This window comes from Panthera tigris, chromosome F3 (genome assembly GCF_018350195.1).
Source record: "Panthera tigris isolate Pti1 chromosome F3, P.tigris_Pti1_mat1.1, whole genome shotgun sequence".
NCBI lineage: Eukaryota > Metazoa > Chordata > Mammalia > Carnivora > Felidae > Panthera > Panthera tigris.
The window spans coordinates 62,369,826-62,392,053 of record NC_056678.1 but is presented as its reverse complement, the minus strand read 5'-3'; the positions used below and the strand labels follow the sequence as shown (position 1 = coordinate 62,392,053).

Here is a 22,228-nt window from a genome sequence, read left to right as displayed (position 1 = left end):
TAATTACGTAGAACTTAAGGTTATACGTGCACACACGTATACACAGATACATACTGTGTAACACATCTATATGCATATGTAATTTTGGAACGTATATAATTAAATGAAATGTGAATATTATATATACATGTTTACACAACACTGACGTGAATGTATATTTTCTCCACTGAGAGGTAGCAAATATTACTGTGTGAGTCTCAGGCCTCAAGCTGAAAGGCTTCAGACCCTCAACAAATGCTAAGGTGTTAACACTGATTGCCTCTGATTTAACTTCTGCCCCTATCTTTCTTATACCAAATAGCTCCCCATCCCTAAAAGCCTGAAATATATGAACACGTGCCCCTAAGGATTAGCGGGACTGAAAAGGATTGGATATGGGCACACAAATATATATCTTTCTCCTTCATGGTTTTGTAAACATGAAAATAGGTCTGCTAATTCTCAGGTTTCTTGACCCTAGCAATAAATGCCTGGACCCAGGGTACTTAGTATTCTTAATGTAGCAATATATCATCTGTCTGGTTGCAATTGGCCCCAAAACCATTGTGTAAGACAATAAATAAGTCAATTGAGAAACATAAATATTTTTCTCTTAATCAACCTCGTGGAATTTCTGGATCCAAGAAGCAAAATGAATGAACTCATTCACCCGTTAGGTCAAGAAACATTTACTGAACACTTTATATGTGTCAGGGCATGGTATTCTGTTTAGCCGAACAGATAAAAAGAGAATCAAAGTGGATAAGATTAAGAAAGTTACAAAGAGGTAATGATTCTACATCAGGTAAGCAGAAGCTTGCCCTACTCAAAACAAGACATAATTTTTTTTAGGTTTATTTATTTACTTTGAGAGAGAGCGCGCGCGCGCATGTGCGAGTGGGGAAGGGGCAGAGGGAGAAGGAGAGAGAGAATCCCCAGCAAGGCCCCACTGTCAGTGCAGAGCCCCATGCGGGGCTCGAATCCATGAAACGTGAGAGCGTGACCTGAGCCAAAATGAAGAGTCAGAAGCTTAGCCAACTGAGCCATAAAAAATTTTCATATACGATTCAACATATGTTCTTTGTTATCTATGCTGTGCTTATTAATAATGATGCACCTGCAAGAAGCATTTTTTAAATCCTTATTTTTGCAAAGCATCCAACAGTTTCATATGCCATTCTTGGGGCAAAGATGAAGAAATACAGGTTGGATACCTTAAATTGAATCATATTCTCAAAATGAACTATTCCACAAATACTTATTCTCCCATATCGTGCACTTCTTATTGGGAAGTTGTTCAGATCAAAAGGCTAAGCCTTGGCTGTCCCTGAGTTTATAATCTATCATCGGAGGGAGACAGTGGTGAAGAAGTACTCGGTAGGTAGTATCAAGCAGCAGAAAAGATGTGCAGACAGGTTCTCTGGAAGCTCAGAGGGAGGATAAATCATTCTGGATGGCCAAGGAAGACTAGGCAGTCAGCATTCAGATCTGCTTTCACAGGAGAGGAAGTATTTCAACAGACAGAGATGGGAATACAAAGTATTCCGGCCACAGGGATTACATGTAGAAATCCCATGGGGGGGGGGGGTGGGGGAGAAGACCTCAGTTTGACTGCAGACCAGCCATCTTGTTATCATGGGGAACCTTAACCTTGATACCGCAGGCCTTGAGGATCAGTAAGGATTTGGATTAGGGGAGAGGCAAGCAGTGCTCTGTTGGTATTAGCGTGGGAACGGGTTCTTGCTGGTGCTTCTGTCGTGTCTTGAAGGAAGGCAAGCACCAGAAGAGGAAACCAAGGCTGGGGGAGATAACAATGCATGTCAGGCCACCAGAGCCGTCAATAGCAGCTTGGACTAGGACGTACCTACCCGATCTTGGTTCCTAATCCACTGTTCTTCATGCTGTTGTAGCCAGTCCTTACCAAGCCATGATGAGGCTAAGCTGGAAAAGGCAGTGTCTCTCTTTTACTGATGAAAATATTGAGGGGTGCCTGGGCGGCTCCGTCGGTTAAGGGTCCAACTTTGGCTCAGGTCATGATCTCATGGTTCGTGGGTTCGAGCCCTGCGTCGGGCTGTGCTGACAGCTCGGAGCCTGGAGCCTGCTTCCGATTCTGTGTCTCCCTCTCTCTCTGCCCCTCCCCCCACTCGTGCTCTGTCTGTGTCTCTCAAAAATAAATAAATGTTTAAAAAACTTTTAAAAATATTGAGAAACACACAGGTCAAGCCACTTGCTCTGGCTCATAAGAATAAGTAGGATAGATGGGAAAATAATCTGTGATCATGAGTCCACAAGCAACTTTCTTTTCACATTCTCTCACAGTACAGTAGAACTTTGTCTTCTTGTGATCTGGGTAACCACACTCCCTGGGCATCCTTCCCTTGTTGAGTCCACACAGAAAAATTGAAGCGGGCACCTGGGTGGCTCTGTTGGTTAGGCATCTGACATTGGCTCAGGTCATGATCTCTCAGTACGTGGGTTCGAGCCCCACATCGGGCTCTGTGCTGACAGCTCAGAGCCCGGAGCCTGCTTCGGATTCTTTCTCTCCCTCTGTCTCCCTCTGTCTCTGCCCCAGCTCGTGCTCTCTCTCTCTCTCAAGAATAAACAAAATAAATAAAAGAAAAAACGAAAAATTGAAGAAGTGTCAAAATTGGAGAAGGACACCGGCAACACAAAGGCGATTTTTGCCTCTGTTCCCTCCCCTGACCTTTGATAAAAGACGATTCCAACTTACAGTTGTTCTGCAGGATCTTGTCCAGGGAGTCACGCCATTGCAGAGCCTCATCCAGTGGGGGTCTTCATCAAGAATTAAGGGGGAGAAAAAAAAAAAGGTGACCGCCATGAGAAGGGTACTAACCACATCCATTGACCATGTCCTGGATCTGCTTTTCGCAGAAAAGCTACAACCAGTGACCCATCCTCAGGACAAGGGAGTGTGAGTTATTTTCTTTCTAGCGATTGGGTTTGGTGGGCTGGGTTTGCTGTCCCTCATCTGTATTGTGTATTTTCATCTCTTTTTGAGCAATTTGTTTAGGTCTGTCTCTTTTTGGAAGTAAAGTCCATTCATCATGAAGCTGTGTCTTGATATTCTCGTATATCCGATGACAGTACCTCCAATTGTGCCCTTTGTGGCCCGAATGCAACAGAACGAAATCCAGTGGCCCCGTTATAGGGATTGAACTCATGTTCTCTGCCTCCCTGATGCTTCACTTTAACCACATAATCTAATCAGCAAAGGGCATTTGATTCCACATCCACATCCCACTGCCATCATTAAGGCTGGAAGGCGAAAGGTGTAATGCTGCCTCACATGGGAAATGGGATCAGAGTATGTCTACGTTTTTAAAAACCTGGGTGCATTTTTCCTGCCCTGTTAGGACAGATAGTGATTTTTGCAAGATTTCCTCCTGAGAAGAAAAGTGGTCTACATCATGACTAGGAATGTTGTCCATAAACGCTCCAGATGCTGACTCAAAAGGAGAAGGTGATAGCTAATATATAATTTCCCCTCTGGCTGTTTTTATTTTAACATTTATATATGCAGCAACCCTGCAGCTATTTCATTATAACCACTAATTCCCCTCTCCCCGCAGGATTGTGTCAAGTCCGGCTGGTGCAGTCTGGGAAATATGGCTGACTGTGCTCTCCCTGGGGCTCCCCTGCTCTCGCTCCTGCACTGTGATGGGAGTCCTTCCCCGTCAAATCAAAAGAAAGTAACAAGGCATTTTTTAGAATAGCAAGGCCAGTGAAGGTATTTTTCCTAAATTGGAACTTCCTTAGCTCTTCACTATTTTTATCTACTGTTCAGACAGTCCAGGACTGTTCCTGCTTCTGTTTTTTGTTTTTTTTTAATATTATCTTGGGGTTTCAAGTATTAAGATTAGCAGCTGAGCTTGATAAGACACTTGCTAATTCCACTCTTCATTTTGCTGCCCAGGCTTTGCTATATAGATACACTTTATTTACGTAGGGAGTCCAATATGGCAGTAGATTTTTTTGGCTAACGTGCTGTATTTCCTTCACTTCATTTTTTTTTTTAAGTTTATTTATTCATTTGGAGAGAGACATTGAGAGCGAATGGGGGAAGGGCAGAGAGAGAGGGAGAGGGAGAGAATCCCAAGCAGGCTCTGCACTGTCAGCACAGAGCCCGACGTGGGGCTTGAACTCACGAACTGCAAGACCACGACCTAAGTCGAAACCAAGAATCAGACGCTTAACCGACGGAGCCCCACAGGTGCCCCTCCTTCACTTCTTTACTTTTCATCATGGAATATGGGCAGATTTGGGGTCTTAATTATTCAATTCTCCATAATGTTTTCTGTTTTTACTATTTGAAGATTAAACATGCCAAAAATAAGAGTAACAAACCTAGTGAAATGATCTTAGGTGGTTTCTTTTTTTCCTGGCTAAGAACACAGGTGTCACAGATCAAGAACACCACACTAATCCCTTGGAAATTTATTTTTAAGATGTGAACAGCCTTCCATCCTCCCATTTTCTTCTGGTTAGTGTAAAGGAGCTCAGGAAAGAGAAATCATGAAAAAGGGATTGCAAGTATGTCCCTATGTTTTGCTGCCTCGTTTTATTTCTAACCAGAAAAGGACCTGCTTTCTAGAGGTCGTAACTCCTTTTGGCTCTTCTCTATTACCCCCTACTGAGAACTTTTCCTATACATATGTTATTTCATACCTACATTTTTACCATAAGGCTTTCTGCCTCTTAATTCACTACAGTGGGTGTGATGTTCTGAAAATAAAAGACTCCCCTTCAAGTCTCTACTGATTGTTGACAGAAAGAGCAGGACATTAAATAATTGGACAAAAGAAAGAGAGCAAGGGAAAGGCCTGGTTCCCTCACTGAACCTCTTTCTCATTTCATAAATATTCTCCTAAAATGAAATCACCTTCCTCTCCCCGCTTTTCCTCTGGTTAGCACAGAGGAACACAGGCAGAAGAAATCACATAAGCAGGTGCACTTGACTTAAGCGTGCTACCCGATCCAATTTGTCCCAAATGGTCTTGTTAGAACCAGACTAATGACCAATATGAGCGGTACATCACAGCCAAGATTAAATTCCTGAAAAGGACATGTGCAGAGTCTGCCTGGGGGTCAAATTAGTCTAAATTGATTCAAGGACACAGTTGAGCAGGACACATACCCCACAGCATACAGCCCAGTGTTCTGATTACCAGCCTAGGAGGTAATGGAGGTTCATCCTGTCCCGATTCTCAGAATTTGCCAGCCCTCATTAAGTCTGACTTCTTTGGAAACAAGATAGATGCAGATCTAAATGGCCAATAAGTGCCCCGGTTTGCAAGGTCATAGCTGACCACAGAGAGTGGGCATGGTCTCGGAGTGTGCGTGTGGGGGAAAGGGAGGGAGCCAGTTCACATGAAAGGCAGAACAAACATTTACAGAGATGATGAACCGTGTGTTTTCTAACGCCCAGTGTAAATGCCACCTGGTCCAGGAAGTGACCATCTCGACCGGAAGTGTTCTCTCTCTTTTACTGTCCTCTTAGCCACTTACTCGTTGAGTCGCTTATGTGGCAACTCACTGCCTAAACGTAGAGTCGGTGAGTCATGGAGAACTTTTCCCATTCCACCTGTCCAATGGTGCATCCCCTACAGCATTAATCTACCCTGCAATAAGTGTGCATCAAATGAATGCAAACATTAGCAATGATTCAGCGTGCCCATAGTCAGTCTGGTTGATGAAAGCCGTAAATAACACCGAACCTTCGATTTCAAAAATGTTAGCCCCGTGAACCATTGCTACGACTGTTGGCAACTCTGACACGTCCTGGCTGTAACCATGGGAAAGTATTTTTGACCTCTCTAAACACTGTGGGTTCCTCTTTCCTCGTTTTTTAATCCACACGGTCCCTGCCCCGTATTGGAACACTTCTGGCAATGTTCTCACATCCTCTTCTTCTTGACAAGGGACATGAAATCCCAGTTATTTATTGGCCATGATGTGCCTGCTCTGTTCTCCCTTCCTTCCCCCAGGGCATTGTGCTCACGACTCAGCTCAGGTCCTTTCATGGACATTTGTTGAGCCCTTACCCCATGGTCAACAGTGACCTGGGCGCCTACGATGGGGATGTAGATGAAAACATCTGGGGGCGCCTGGGTGGCTCAGTCGGTTGAGCCTCCAACTTTGGCTCAGGTCATGATCTCAAGGTTCACGAGTTCCAGCCCCACGTTGGGCTCTGTTGACAGCTCAGAGCCTGGAGCCTGCTTCGAATTCTGTGTCTCCCTCTCTCTCTCTCTCTCTCTGCCCCTCCCCTGCTCATGCTCTTTCGTTTTCTAGCTTTGGCCCAAACATCGTACATACAGCCGTAATCCTGGCCATGATGTTCACTCAGCAGCTCACCAGGTCAGAGTCTGCATATGGGAACACTTGGTAACTGTTCACAGCTAGAGCCTGCTTCTGTGTGGTCATTCTAGAGTTATAAAGTGGTCAAACAACAACAGCAAAGTGTAGTTTAAAATTAGTGGCAGAGGGAAGGAGAAAAGGAACATCTAGAGTATAAAATGAACTATAAGAATGTCTGTATCACATAAGGAAAAGGAAGCAAAAATAAGATAAGAACAGAGAGGGAGGCAAACCCTAAGAGACCCTTAAATACAGAGAACAAACTGAAGGTTGCTTTGCGGGGTGTTGGATGGGGGGATGGGCTAAATGGGCGGTGGACATTAAGGAGGGCGTTTGTTGGGATGAGCACTGGATGTCGTATGTCAATGATGAATCACTAAATTGTATTTCTGAAATCATTATTACACTACATGTGAACTAACTTGGATTTAAATTAAATTTAAAAAGAAGATTATCTGTATCAGCTGCTAAGCATTTTACAATTGATTATATGACAAGCCATGATAACAGTTATTGCAAACTAAATTTAGGTGTTGTGCTAATTTGTTTACTATTCATTATGAGGACCTACGGCACAGCCTGGGGAAATGCTCGCGTATGGACAGGATGAACAAAAGTGGGAGTCCTCAGAGAGGGAGAAGACCGTTGAGCAGAGTCAACCCCTGGTGATGAGTCAAAGGTGCGGCCTTTGAGAGGGTTCCTGTGGGTAGTAAGGTTTCAACCTGACCAGAAAGAGTGAAGAGAAGATCCTGGAAGCGGCGACTTTTGCGAAAGAAGATTCAAAACCAAGTAAGCATTGTAAGGAGTGACCCAGAATGGAGTCGAGAAGACGTTAAGGAAGTAGGTACATCTCCCGACACCATAAATGTGTGACTTTGGTCAGCGCACCTGGACCACCTCCCAGGACACATCCTTCTACTTTGGACCGAAACAGAGCTAAGGTCACACCTGTTAGCTGATCAGCCACTTGTGTATTAGTTAAAACTGTGCCAGCACCAATCACAATTCTTTCAAAACAAATTACGTAACCTTGTGGTTTTTGACTTCATAAGCATGCACTTCACGCTGGCGATCGGGAGCACATTTTCAATTTGGGTAGGCTCTGTATCTCCTAGATTGCCATCCCGAAGACCCCAGATAAATGCTTTGGTTGTTTTACGGTCTTCATGATTAACCCTTTCTGTTTCTAGAATTACCCCCATGAAAACATTGAAAGGGATAGGAGTGGAAGTGGGGGACTGAGAGAGTTTTTTCAGAGTGGAACACGGCCCCAGAAGGAAAAGAGCAATTAAGAACACGAAAATGGTAACAGACGCCAGCTATGGGTGGTAGGGATGTGGGCGGCTCTTGTCTATTTTTCTTTTTCATTTCTATTTTTTTCGATTTCTGTTTTCTTAATGAGAAAAATAAAAACCTTGTGGGGCGCCTGGGTGGCTCAGTCGGTTAAGCGTCCGGCTTAGGCTCATGCCATGATCTCACAGCTCTTGAGTTTGAGCCCCGAGTCAGGCTCTGTGCTGACAGCTCAGAGCCTGGAGCCTGCTTCAGATTCTGTGTCTCCCTCTCTCTCTGCCCCGCCTCCCCTCGTGCTCTGTCTCTCTCTCTCAAAAATGAATAAATGTTAAAAAAAAAAATTGAAAAAGAAAAAAAAAAAAGGAAAAACATTGAAAAAGTAGAAATGCTTTTTTAAAAAGGGATTGCTTTTTTTTAAAGATGAGGGGGTTAAAAATATCTTCAGTCTGGAGAAGGTTTATTTTCTTCTCTGAGAGAGGAACATGGGTACAAAAAGGCAGAGAAATTTCAAGTGGCGAGAAGAGAGATCGATCGAGCTCATGCAGAACACAGTCTTTTCATGATAATTAAAAGGCAAGGAAATTGGCCAAACATGAAGAGGTGGAAGGCATTGAGGGGTTTGACAGAGGGTTAGAAAGCCTTGCAATGGTCACCATGAAAAATGCAAGAGAGGCACACAATAGTCTCTAGGGATATGAAGGATTTCCCCCCCCCAAAAAAAAAAAACAATTTAAACTCCTGGAAGAAGAAAGGCGACAGAAGACAAGAGAGGAAAATCATCCAATAAATATCGACCCCAGGTTTTCTTCCAAAACTGCTTCTCTCTGAATCCCTGTTAAGCCAAATAGCTCGAGTGTCTGTGTGCAAGATTAAAACAGAGAATCAAAGCAGGAAATGTAGTACTATATTTATTTCCGAAAGTGAATTCCTACAGATCCATAACCACTACATTGTTTTCTTCAAAATAGATGGCTTTTTTGATCTGTCGCTGCTATGAAATGTGTTTCTCATTCCCTGCCAGTGCCTGGTGCGAGCCACTCCACCCTGAATTAGCTTCCCCTTTCTAAATGCAGAAAACCCAATTACGCCTCACTTCCGGTGTGGAATCACTTTGAAGTAATAAGAGGAGAATGGAAATATCCACTTAGGTTGAAGGAAAAAGATTTAAGAGGAATAACCCGTCTCTTCCTCTCCCAACCCACCCGGCTATCTTAGCTTAAAGGGCATTTGGACAAAGAAACGATTGGCCAATTTATACGTATGTTACGTTTAAGAAGAAATTCAGGTATAAAGGGGTGCCTGTGTTTCTACCACGTTTCTGCGATCTCCTCAAAGCTTTTAGATGGCAGAGTGAAGGAATTCGACTGCATCTGTTTTCTCTCCTACCCACTTGCCCTTCTTGACTTTCATGCTCGTGAAAATGTTCGAGGGGGTGGATGGAGATGAAAACGATGTGTGTGCTGTGAGGACAGTTCCTCCAGTGGTCAGCTGGACTCTGCCATGACAGCTTGAATCTTTAGAATTCTAGTGTCTCTCCATGCCTGAATCAATGGAAGTGGGGAGGTGGGGGAAAAGGAGAGAGAAGTCCAGTCAAGAATATTAATTTACGGATCGGGGTTAAAAACTCTTAATGTACATTAGAGTCGGCTGGTCGAGTGTTCCTTCCTTCCTCTGGCAGGGAACAGAGTCTTCTGTTCCTCTGCTGGACCCTGAAGGAATAGTATTTTAGAGAAGGAGCTATTTGGCTTAAATTGGCTGCCTTGGTATTGTCCGCCTCTCCAGCAGGGTCCCAAGGCAGGGCCTTATCTTTATTTTTTTAAGTCACCTGCCAATACCCAATATGATGCTCCAGACATGGAAGGGTAGAAAGCTTATTTATAAACCACCTCTTCTCCGAGGGATCTTATGACCTTCGGCAAGTGATCGAAGGTGGGGAGCTGTACACGGGAGGGCTGGTGCTGGACACCTGAGAAATAGCCATCCTCTGGAGGAAAAGGAGCGGAACCCATGTTTGTGACTCACTTCTGGGTCTTGGCTGGTTTCTCCGGCTTCTCATTGTATGGGATGACAAGGTCAACCGCTGAGTCTGGCTTCTGGAGGAGAATTCCCAACTTGGTCTTAATCTCCTTGGCCCTAGAAAAGATATAAGGGGCCATGGAAACACCATATGAGCACACAGATCTGGCACATAGATTTCTTTCTGTGTCAGAGAAACGAAAACGAACAAAAGCCCATTGTACTGTTGTGGCAGAAAGAATACTGGTGTAGAAACCGGGACACGTGAGTTCTAATAATTAACATTTATCAAGCTCTTATTATGTTCCTGGTTAATACGCATAATCTAATTTTGAGAGAGAGAGAGAGAGAGAGAGAGAGAGAGCGCTCAAGCAGGGGAGGGACAGAGGAAGAGGGAGAGAGGGAATCTCAAGCAGCTCCATGCCTAGTGTGGAGCTTGACATGGGGCTCCAAGAGACAGTGAGATCATGACCCGAGCCGAAATCAACACCTGACGCTCAACCAACTGAGCCACCCAGGCATCCCCTCATTTTATTCTTAATTACTGGTTTATATGCATCCTTTCATTTTTATATAAGACAGATACTATGGTATTATTCCTTTTTACAGATGAAGACACTGAAAGTCAGAGTGTTTAAAAACTTAAGGTAACCCAGCCAGTCTGGAGATGGGACAGGAGCCCACATGGTCTGGCTCTAGAGTTCACAGGTGAGCTACCCACTGCATTGCCTATCTGTCCTCCGAGGACCCTGGTCCCAGATCTGTCATTAATTAGATGTAGAATATTTGAAAAACTTATCGTTTTTTACCACCAGGCCTCAGTTCCCTCATCTGTAAAATGACAGAGTTAACCTAGATGTTTTCTTCAGCTATCTTGAGCTATATAATTAAATGATTCTGCCTGAAGATGTATTCTCTATAAAGTGTTCTTTATTTAGATGGATTTGGTTTCTCCCCAGCCACTTGCCCATTGTTCTATAATGGCTACTGGAGTATCTTACATGCAGTAAGCCTTCAGTAGATGATTATTAATTGCCAGTGGGCCAACCATAGCAGCACCACACCATTGCTTTCTATCCTCAACATTTCGGTGAGTCGATGAAGTCAGAATTCTGGGCATTCCACGACCATAGGACGCAACTGTTTTCAGGCCGAGTTTCAAAACTAACCTTCTAAGTTATCGATTATCATGGCGAGTGTGAACTCCAAGAGCACCAGCAAATCGTAAGCATTAATCCGTAAGGCAAGCTGTTGTATATTGATAGACCCAAAAAACTGTTCTTTCACTGCTGTCTGGGTGCTTTGCACAGGCTCTGAAGATAGGATTGATCACATTGCATTATGGTTATTGATTCATGTGTCTGTTTTCCCAGCTGGAAGGTGAAGGTAAGCTCTGAGTCCTGAATACCTGTCAGTCCTATGGGAGCTTATTGCCCGGCCACCCAGTCAACACTCAAAAACATTACCCAGAGTGAACTGAAGAGATCTTGACTTTGTTCCCGACAAATCTGCTAACATTTCTCTCCCCGTCAATGCTGGTCCTAACCTAAGTCTTCAAGAGCTATGATGGGATTCATCTTGTGGCCAGATGGGCTTTGGCTGCTCTAAATAAACTTTCTTCATCCATTCACGTGGAGACAGTGATGAGACAATTTAAGTAAAGAAAACGTGTGAGCCACCTGGGTGGCTCAGTTGATTAAGCAACCGACTCTTGATTTCGGGTCAGGTCATGACCTTGAGGTTCGTGAGTTTGAGCCCTGCATCTGGCTCTGTGCTGATGGTACAGAGCCTGCTTGGGATTCTATCTTTCCCTCTCCCTCTGCTGCTCATGCTGGTGTGTGTGCTTCCTTCCTCTCTCTCAAAATAAATAAATAAACTTAAATTTGTTTTGGAAAAAAAAAGAAAATGTGTGAGATTAACAATCACGGATATTAGAGAGAAAAAATTAAGGAAATCTGTAACCTACCAAAAAAACCTATAAATGTTGAATCATATCATAGTTTCCTTTAGTATCATAAATACAATTTTGAAACTGTGATTTAGATTTAGTCACTTCAATGTCCTTTCCTTTGCATTTCTTTCTGCTTCCATTCTTTCCCTAGGACCCTTTCTCTGGCTGAAGCCAGCTCAGATCCCACAGCCCAGCACCCAGAACAGCACTTTGGTTGAAACCGGAAAGTTCCACGGGGGGAGCTTATATAAACCATGAGAATAAGTGTCATTTCGATTCCAAGCTCTTCACGTTGCTTAAATTAACCAATGTTTTGGATTTTTTGCCCAGAAAATGGGACCGATAAAATAGTACATCCTCTTTTTCGTGATGATTAAATATGCTAATGCATGTGAATCACTTAGCACAGTGTTTGGCATATAATACTGCTTCTTCAAAGTTAGTTCTAACTGCATAATTATTTTTCCAACTAAGCTCATCCATGTTCCCTAGCTTCAAGTACCAAATTAAAACATCCAAAAAGATTCCCACCAGTTACTAAGAATTACTACACCCACCACCTGCCATATTCTAGCTCTGGAGACAAGAATCACCAATTTAATATTTATCTGGAAAAGAAAGAAAATATTACGAAGGCAGGGGCAGGGGCGATGCACGCTATGTTTGTGGCTACCCTCTGCTGGCTGGTGTGCCAGAAACACCAGGTCCATTTTGGGGGTCAGGTCATAATATCCCACCCAGTTCTTGAAGAACTTCACCCATAATATGCTCTCCTTCTGGCCCCATATCCCCTGACTCCCCACCCTTGAGTAAACTGGTGCATGAAGCAGCTGTTTTCAGTCTCAACTTTGACTCAGTAGTTCACCCACCAACATTTAGAACATTTCTCATATGCTTGGTTTTTTTGTTTGGAAGGTTCTTGAGGTTTGGGGGTTGTTGTTTTTTTTTTCCCCTTTTCTGTTTCTGTTTCTTTTTTTTCTCCCTGTGTCTTTTGCTCCACTTGAGCCATTGCTTTTCGTAAAAGGAAGAGAGATATTTGTATGTGATTGCTGGCGAAAGAGCAGGTTGGACACGAAGGGGTAAGTTACAAGGAGTGGAGTTCTGTTGAATTTCATTTTTTAATTTCCTCCTTCAAAAAAAAATTTATTGTGTATTTATTTTTGAGAGAGACAGACACAGAGCATGAGTTGGGGAGGGGTAGACAGAGGGGGAGACACAGAATCCGAAGCAGGCTCCACGCTCTGGGCTGGCAGCACAGAGCCCGACGCGGGGCTCGAGCCCACGAACTGGGAGATCATGACCTGAGCCGAAGTCAAGAGCCGGACGCTTAACCGACTGAGCCACCCGGCGCCCCGTTAATTTCCTCCTTGGTCGTGTTGACTGCGTCAGCAGCTCGCCACACACTTACAGGGTTTGGTCCTTGCCTTCAAGGTGCTTCTAGCCCACTGAAGCCCCAAACTTGTAAGCGATCACAAGCAGCTTTTCAAGGAGAGGCTCCAGAGGGCAGCAGATCTCTGGCCCACAAGGGCAAGTCGGGGCGAGGGGGGGCTTCTCCAAGGAGGCCAAGCGGGAGCAGCAAAGATGGGCCCTTCCAGGCAAAACGAGGGGGGTGTGCCCGTCCTTCGGAGGGAGGCCCAAGTGGGTCTGCGCTGCTGTCAAGGGTGAGTAGGGAGAGCAGACAGGCGGGTTAGACGAAGCCGGCTCGCTCTGCCTCCCCTTCCTCACGAAGACAGGGATGGCAAAGGAGCCTCTGGACGGCGCTCAGCCTGCCGCAGTTTGGGTAGGAAAACAAAAAGAGGTGATGTGATTGAAAGGTGGCTTCAAAGGCTGTGTCTGTGTAGACAGGTGGCATCCCATCTTACAAACTCAATCTGTCTTGGGTTTTTCTTTTGTTAACTCTTTCGGGATGTACTTTCCCATAAAAATACATGGTTTTTTATAAAGGTGGTCAAATTTTTAAGATGTCCCACAAAAGCCTTTTAAAACCAGAATCAATCGGGGAGGGGGGGGGGGCTGGGTGGCTCAGTCAGTTGAGCATCCAACTTCGGCCCACGTCATGATCTCATGGTTCGTGGGTTCGAGCACAAGTCAGGCTCTGTGCTGACAGCTCAGAGCCTGGAGCCTGCTTTGAATTCTGTGTCTCCCTCTCTCTCTGTCCTTCCCCCGCTTGCACTCTGTTTCTCTCTCTCTCTCTCTCAAAAATAAACAAATGTAAAGATGAAATAAAATAAAAAATAAATTTAAAAACCAGAATCAATCAGAACCCTAGTACAATTTCATCTGCATCACTGCTTAAATAAGCTTTTCACCAGATGTTCTAGAAATCAATGGCCATTTATAACATTGCCTATAGAAAATTACATTCCATTTCCTCAGAGTTGATAAACATATACCAGAACGTCAGGTTACTCGTTTCCTCATATTTGCCCTGGGGATGTAAAGGAGAAAGGAAATGCAGGGCTTTGGGAAATACTTCTTCCCATAGCTTCAACTCTTGGCGTAATGTGTGTTCAAATATCAGACGTTAAAGAGAGTCCTTAAGTCAGGAAGTCCATTTGGTTTAATTAGGAGTTTGCAGGAATATGGAGAATGAATAATACGATTGCATGTCTTGCAAAACACTAAGAGTTTAAGGATGAAGCCGTTGGCAGATGCTGCAGTCGAAGCTATTTGAAACCTTCTATGTTTTTTTGCAAGGATAAACAATGTTACTACATTTGTTTTTCTCCCCAGGAGTTCCTGGAACAGACCGGACACAATCCCCCTTGCCTCTTCCTCCCCACCATAGCTACACACACGTCTGTGATCAACATAAACCAAGTGGAAAATCAAACAAAACAAAAGCTCAACCCTATCATTTTACTCCCCCTCTTAAAAATCAACTTGAATGTATCTGACATTAACTCAATGTCAAAAACAACTCCATCTAGAGAAGAAGACATTCTAACACATTTATGATTTCTACTCATTCTCGGCTCGGTTTGACCGCCCTGGCTACATTACATTAATGCTGGTGAACACGAAGCAGTTTTTATCTCCTCCCATCTCACCCCTGTCTTGGCACCGTTTTGTTTTACAAAGAAAACCTTGTTTTGAAATAAAATCAGTTGGAAATGCCTGGGTGAGATTTTAATTAAAGGCTCAGAGGGAGATAATTCTTTCTGTAGATGACTCACGTTAGCAATTTCAAACTGAAAAGGGTTGGAATAGTTGTAGGGTTTGTGGTTTTAAATCTGTGCCTTCTGTGGGTATACTGGCCAGGAAATCAAATTTCCAAAGGCCCTGGGTCACCTAGGTCCTTCCTTCTTCTGGGTGAATTGAGTCAGAGATACTACCTTAAGGTGCACATATATGAAAAACAGTAGAAGCATCAATCAAAACAGAACTATAGCTGAATTTTTAAAACTACAATTATAGGGGTGCCAGGGTGGCTTAGTCAGTGAAGCGACCGGCTTTGGCTCAGGTCATGATCTCGCAGTTCATGAGTTCGAGCCCCGCGTCGGGCTCTGTGCTGACAGCTCGGAGCCTGGAGCCCGCTTCGGATTCTGTGTCTCCCTCTCTCTCTGCCCGTCCCCTACTCGCTCACACACTCTCTCTTTCTCTCTCAAAAATAAACATTAAAAAAACCTTTTTAATCAAAAATAATAAAATGACATAAAAATGCAATTATATTCAAGTAGAATATAGGATATAGAATAGCCAACTATATATAAAGTCCTGTGCGAGGTGTTTCGTGGGTTACAGAGATGGTTCTTTGCTTTGGAGACACTTGGGATAGGTGAATGTAGGGCACATGTGTAAATTATATGGTCGATAATTTTCTAGTCACTGACCACAGTGCCTGGGATATACCAGTTAATGGACACAGGCCCTAACGTCAAGGAGCTCAAATGGGTACTCATGTGACAGCACGAAGACAGTGCAAAGGGAGACGAAACTCTTAACAGCTGCCCCTATTGTATTTGTAGAGCCTTCTGCATTTTTCCTTCTCGGCCCTTATCAATTTGCACATGCATCTCTGTATGTTTTTTGGGTCTTGTCTCCGTCTCCCCCTGGAGTGACAGGTCTCCAAGAGCAGGGTCAATATCTGTTTTGTTCACGATTCCGATGTCAGCACGTCATTGCTCAGGGCCTGGCACTTAATAGGTGCTCAAAAAAGAGGTGCCTGGGTGGCTCAGACGGTTAAGCGTCAGACTCTGGCTCTGGCCACGACCTCGTGGTTCCCAAGTTCAAGCCCCTCTTTGGGCTCTGTGCTGACAGCTCAGAGCCTGGAGCCTGCTTCAGATTCCAGGTCTCCCTCTCTCTCTCCCTCTCTCTCTCTCTCTCTCTCAAAAGTAAACAAAATTCAAACAAATTAAATTAAAGTAAAATTAAAAATAAAATTTAAAAAAATAGGTGCTCAAAAAAAAAAATCTACTATGTAAATTGAAGACCCAGTAAATGAATTCATGAATTGCTCAGTTAGAGTAAAACTGAATTTTGGGGTGGGGCGAGTGAAATACCAGGGTGTGGCGTAGAATATGTCCCTGAAACTAGAATTTTTTTTAATTTGCTTATTTATTTATTTTGAGAAAGAGAGACTGCGAGTGGGGGCGGGGCAGAGAGACAGGGAGAATCCTAAGCGGGCTCCGTGTGGTCAGCACACAGAGCCTGACCTGGGGCTCGAGCCCACAAAACCATGAGATCATGGCCTGAGTCAAAATCCAGGGGTGGTCGCTTAGCCGACTAAACCACCTCAGGTGCCCAAGACTCGGGTGTTTTTTAATTTAGTTAATGGGGAGAGGTGAAAAGCCACTGAATGACCACAAGGACTCTAAAGGAACGAAATTCCGTTTCTAGCTGTTCAAGAGGATGAAAGGCAAGTAAGGCTCAAACTAAGCATGCTCAGTCAGTTCTTAAGCCAGGTAGGGCCCACTCCTGGGAGAAGAGGCGGGGGAGGCAACCACAACCCCTAAGGGTCTGATCAGAATCTATTGTGAGGCCGTAATTTATCCGGACTTAAAAACAGAAGTAGCCCGGAGGCAAAGTCCAGTCTTGCGGTTGGAAGACATGTGGTAACCACAGCTTTCATTCCAGACTCCAGACGTATGTTGGGAACGGTCAAGAGGAAAGCCAAGATGGGGAAGCATAGAACAGGGATTTTACATTTCCAAAAGAGGTGTCCCCAAACCGTCCCCTCTCAGGGACAATCCAATGTAAAGTCAATTCAGTTTAAATCTGTGTCGTAGATGCCCCCTGCTGGCTGTGGGAAATTGATGCGCATCAGTGGAGAATCCTCTAGAGAGGCAGACCTGTAGATGATCGGAAGATCAGAAGGCAGTGTTCCAGGCTGCTGATAGCTGAAGAAACACCACAGAGCTTGGTGGCACAGAAGTAAAAAGGACATGCGTTTTCTTGGCTCCTGAAAGTGTCATAAACACCCAGAAAAGATAAACAACAGTTTCGAAAACACTTGTTCGCAGCCAGTCTCCACAGCCTGAGAGTACTGCCTCCAGAGCCATCAGCTAATCTGACATGCAGGGGAAGAAGTGGGGTCCCCTGAGCTCCCGTGGTCAAGGTGGGAATCACACAGACAGAACCCAAGCCGAGGCTGACAGAGAAAAGGGAGCCCGGAGGGTGTGTGTTCACGAGGCAAGACCCATCTGGAAAGCCTCATCTGGCTGGAAAAGCCTTCCTGTTGGCGGCTCTTGTAAGAGCTTGAGATGAATGGACTTTGTTACTCATCGATGGCTCATGAGAGGCAGGGGTTAGTAAATGACCTTGAAAACCCTTAGCGGAATAGAAAGAAAGACAGTGGAAAATCAGGCCAGTGCAGGAACTAAAATTCTGAACTCCCCAAGATGCTCGGAACATGGCCTCTTAAAATCAAGATCCACGGTGCCGGGTCATTCCAGTAGAGAGAAAATGTATCAGTTTGGAATCTACCATTTTCCTGAATTAACCTACTTCAATATGAACTACAGACAGTTCATGCCTTGCTTGTGTTCAAGCTCCTACCTCAACTACCCCGGACTGACTTGTTACTTTCAGGTCCCGCACAGGCAACGCACAGTAAAGGCTAGGGAGTCGACGCGGGTGCTTATTCAAATAAGCTGACCTTATTTCCGAGGATCATAGTTGAGATAGAAAAGACAGGCCTCCGTAGAATTCGCCTTTTGCTCACTTATTCAACAGATTATTAAATGCTTGTCCTATCCCATACACTATTACCGGTTTTGAAATCCCCAGTGAAACAAAAAGACAAGGTCCTCTCATGGAGTCTGTATTTTAGTTGAATAGGACAAACACAAAACAAGGAATCAAAACAATGAAATTAAAAATACCAGCCGGTTGGAATTGCTACGATGTGACATTGTGTGTGTAGGCTTTCCCTTCAGCTACATGCCCCAATAAGGAACTCACATTATCCTGGCGGTCAGCAAGCTTTTTACCAAGACCGTGCTGCAGAAGTGACCTCTGTAAGTGTTTCAGCTGTCCTTCCTGAGATCAACATCAGCTGCTTTGCCAGTTAGCAGAATATGTTAGCAATGAGTTTTTACATGCAGGTTCGTTCAGTAGATAATTGGCTCTCCCGGGCACAATAATGGCGTTCAAGTCATTTGGACAGGTGACTCATTGTGGGAACCCGCACCCATTTCATACAAACGTTATACAAATGTAATGATCTCTTCACCCTTAGAGACGGCACCCATAGCTTGATCCCTAAAATAGTCTTGCGTTCAAGCCTTGATTTGGAGATTTCTTGTTGCCTGATATCACCCACAAGGGCCTCAGGATATTGTCTGGCTGAATCTTTCCCGCCAGTTGTGGTCAGAGCACAAAGAATGAGGACTTTACTGAGATTGGAGAACAAGTTATAGAAACTTTTTTGCACCAGCTCGTTAATATTTATTCGCACAAATAAGTATGGCCCGTTTGGGTTTCACGTTATGAATGGTGGTCTTGTTTTCTTAAGCTGGTAGCAAAGTCGTAGGGAAGCAGGTGGCCGTCACCCATGGCTCACCATTAATGGCTATGTTTAGCTACCAAAACGAACCTGAGAGTTGGATATGAATAAATTGATTTAGGCTAGTTTTCAACAGTCCCTTACTCTCTGTGTGACCTTATACAAGTTCCGTAACATCTCCTGGCCTCGGTTCCATCGTCTGTTAAAAAAGGACAACGTTAGTGCTGCCCACGCAAAGCCTTCTGCGAAGAGTGCATGAGATAATGTATGTGAAAGTTAGCATAGTGCCTGGAACATAAATGTCATGGAATACATGGTGGTGGTGGTCGTCCTTCTCCTCATCACCACTACCACCATCATCACCACCATCACCATCACCATCATCATCACCATCATCACCACCATCCTGAGTAGGGAAAGGGTTAACATTAGGCAGGGATAGATAAGGGACCTCGGGGAGGCAGGCTGCACCTTCAAGTGGGAGGCTGAAGCTGCTGGCAGGGGTTTGGGGAGAAAAAAAGGATAGATACATCCCAGACCTGCCTGGGCTAAGTGCCGTGAGTGGAGTCTCAGACTTTCCGGTAAGGTCCGAATAAAAAGTCAGAGACAAAAATATTTGGCGGCAACCCAGTCGGGATCCCTCTCATGCTCGAGAGCTTTGTACTTGCCCTCGACAAACTCTCTCACTTGGCTCACCCTCTGTTGTCCACGAGCTTCCTTCTTGGACTCCGTGAGACAAGGACCAGTGTCTCTCCCACCCTCCTGTAACGATCATTACCATCATCGTCACCACCACCATCACCACGGCCTTCATTACCTCTACTTAGGAGACTTCATCTTATACCACCTAGTATTATGGTTTGTAGCAGTTTCCTTTAACTTTGGGGATATTAGTATTTGATCACATTAAGCGCATTTTCTCTTGGTCGGATGAATGAACTTCATGCCGTGAAGGGTGAAATGGAAAGGAGTTACTTCTGTCCAGGGCTTTTAAAATTTTTTTTTTTTTTCAACGTTTTTTATTTATTTTTGGGACAGAGAGAGACAGAGCATGAACGGGGGAGGGGCAGAGAGAGAGGGAGACACAGAATCGGAAACAGGCTCCGAGCCATCAGCCCAGAGCCTGACGCGGGGCTCGAACTCACGGACCGCGAGATCGTGACCTGGCTGAAGTCGGACACCTAACCGACTGCGCCACCCAGGCGCCCCTGTCCAGGGCTTTTCAAATGGAGCGGTGGACGCCATTAAAGTATTGGGCCTTATGCACGTTCACACAGGATGAAATCATAAACCTTGAACTAGCTGCAAATATTCCAAGGACTCAGCCTGAACACCTGCTACTTGCTATAGTAAGAGGTTTTGCTTAGTGATTGCCTTAGCAACCAATTATATTTGGCCAAGATTTGTTTCCTGCCACCAACACCAATCGAAATTCTTTGTAAACAACATATACAAGCATTGCCTTCCCTTTTGTCTTTAAAAACCCCTGACTTTTGTTCCCTGGCAGAAGGTGGGGGGGGGGGGAGGAGGAAATGACAATCTGAGTTGCTACCCGAATCTTTACCTTCTGAGTTGCAATTCTGAGACCCCAAATAAATGCTTTCATTTTATTTTAGCTTTGCCTCTTTTCTTGGTACCTTCAACATGACTTTCTTGGCGAGATAACAAAGATACCGAACTGAATTAGGAAAAGTCAGAAGCAATTTCTGGTGGCCCTACTCTGGGGAAGACAGGAGGGTCTTAGCAGTGACCAAAAACAGAAGGGAGGGCCTGACTCACCTACAGGTGGTGTGGAAAGCTCTATCTTTGTGGCATCCTTGTTTGCTTCCTACTGATCAAAAGCAGACTGGACGTGGGCAGGTTGATAGAGTCCGGCCCTATCTGGTGATGCATCTTCTTCCTCAGTCACATGGGGGAGAGACACTCTGTCTCCCCAGATCCCTGATACATATGAGTGTGGAAGACCACGCAAGGTCACCGGACTTTCCTTATAATCACACAATCTAGGTGTAAGCGTTCTACCTGGTCGAGAGCTCACTCCTCCCCACAGCAAACAGGCAGAAAGCAAGTGATCTGTAGCAACTCTTAAAGATAATAACAGTGATTTACACAAAATATTAATTTACCGAGGTGTTAGTTCGTGTTTTCCTCTCCATAGAGTTTTTCCTCTTACTTTTAAGAATCTGTATTCCCTAAATCATAGTTCTGAGACAATGCTTGAGGTACTCAGGCATTTGTGCTTTCTTACCTCTGACAAAGCTGTGCTGTAAGGCCAAAAGCAGATATTAATTGAAGGCAGTACTCCATTTCTGGCCTTTGTTTTCCAAGACCCTAAACTCACCAGGGAAATAGGGTGGCTTCTTCTCAAAGAAAAGAATTGCTTTTAATGAATGGTAAAGGAAGAGACCGAAAAACAGAGGGACAAGAGGGCATTCCTGAAGCAAGTCAGAGGACGGTTGTCCAGTGTTCTCCAACTCATCAAACAACCACCCTTGTCCAGCCCACACCGCAGGACTCCAGGGGGGTTGGTAGGACCATAGAAGGGCAAAGAAATAAGGTGCCCATGAGACTTGCCCTTAGCACCAGAGCTCCTAGCTTATCCAAAATGGTATCCAGACCCAAGCAAGGGCCCCAAAGCATTATGAAGCTTCAAATAAGAAATATAAATAATGATGTATCCATTTTAAAATTGTTCAAAACCAGTCACCTGTAAGTGTGAAAAAGTACCCCCCACACAAACACAGGATTGCTTAAATTAAAACAGTAGATGTTCGGGAGAACTCAGTAACCATATGGTGATGAAACCATAGGAATAGTGAACTATATGTGGCAAAGTTTCCATCGCTGAAAAAAAAAAAAAAAAGAATCATCAAGAAAAGAAAAGCAACCAGTTGTTTTGGATAACTTAAGTCATATATAACCACCTGGCTCTGTCCAGAGGATCTCAGAAGACACTTTCCAGATCTCAATTCCATGATTACAGTGACAAATAGCATGTTGAATTGTGTTAAATCTCTTCTCTGCCCTTGGCAGAGAAGATGTCCGCCTCCCAACTGTGGTAAAAGCCCGTCTCAGGTTATATAACTGCAAGAGTTTGCAGAGCAAAGTGGAACGTTGAGCTCTTACCCACAGAATCAAATTAATACCAGAACTAAAAGGCAGGAGACAGAATAGCATGGTGGTTAGGGGCATGGATGTTGGAGCCAAACCATCCAGATTTACCCAACTACCTCTGAGACTTTTGGCAAGTTTTTAAACCTTACTTCTCCTCTGTTTTCTCATCTGTAAGATGGAAAATGGAGACAATAATGGCACCTACCTCAAAAGGTTCTTATGATGATAAGCTGAGTTACTCCATATGAAGCACTTGGATTAATGCCTGGCAAATTTACCACGCACTCGGCACATGGCAGGGATGAGGACAGTGACCATGATGATGATTTGCTAACACTCCTATGCCAGTGAAGAAAAATGTCTATCTTATTCCTGCTGGTCTCCCCGTTATCTCCCACGCACATGGTCTTGCTCTCCCACTGTCGAAATGGCAATTTACAGCTGTTCTAATACTTGAAGAGCCAAACGAATCTCACTCCTTTCCTGAAGAGTAACTACGCCAGCCTACACTGCTTTCTGCCTTCTCTGGTAACAAGTCACAAAATTGAGACATAGTT

At 44.4% G+C, this 22,228-nt stretch overlaps 1 protein-coding gene across 1 annotated transcript in view; it reads right to left on the bottom strand.

Annotated features, from left to right (window-relative positions):
* RGS5 (regulator of G protein signaling 5) overlaps nucleotides 1–22,228 on the bottom strand; it is a 49,072-nt gene that overhangs the window by 12,342 nt on the left and 14,502 nt on the right. The window contains exons 2-3 of the mRNA XM_007075665.3: nucleotides 9,667–9,777; nucleotides 2,711–2,772 (exon numbers count right to left, since the gene is read on the bottom strand). Coding sequence (XP_007075727.1) covers nucleotides 2,711–2,772; nucleotides 9,667–9,777 — 173 coding nt within the window. The remainder of the gene's footprint in view (nucleotides 1–2,710; nucleotides 2,773–9,666; nucleotides 9,778–22,228) is intronic.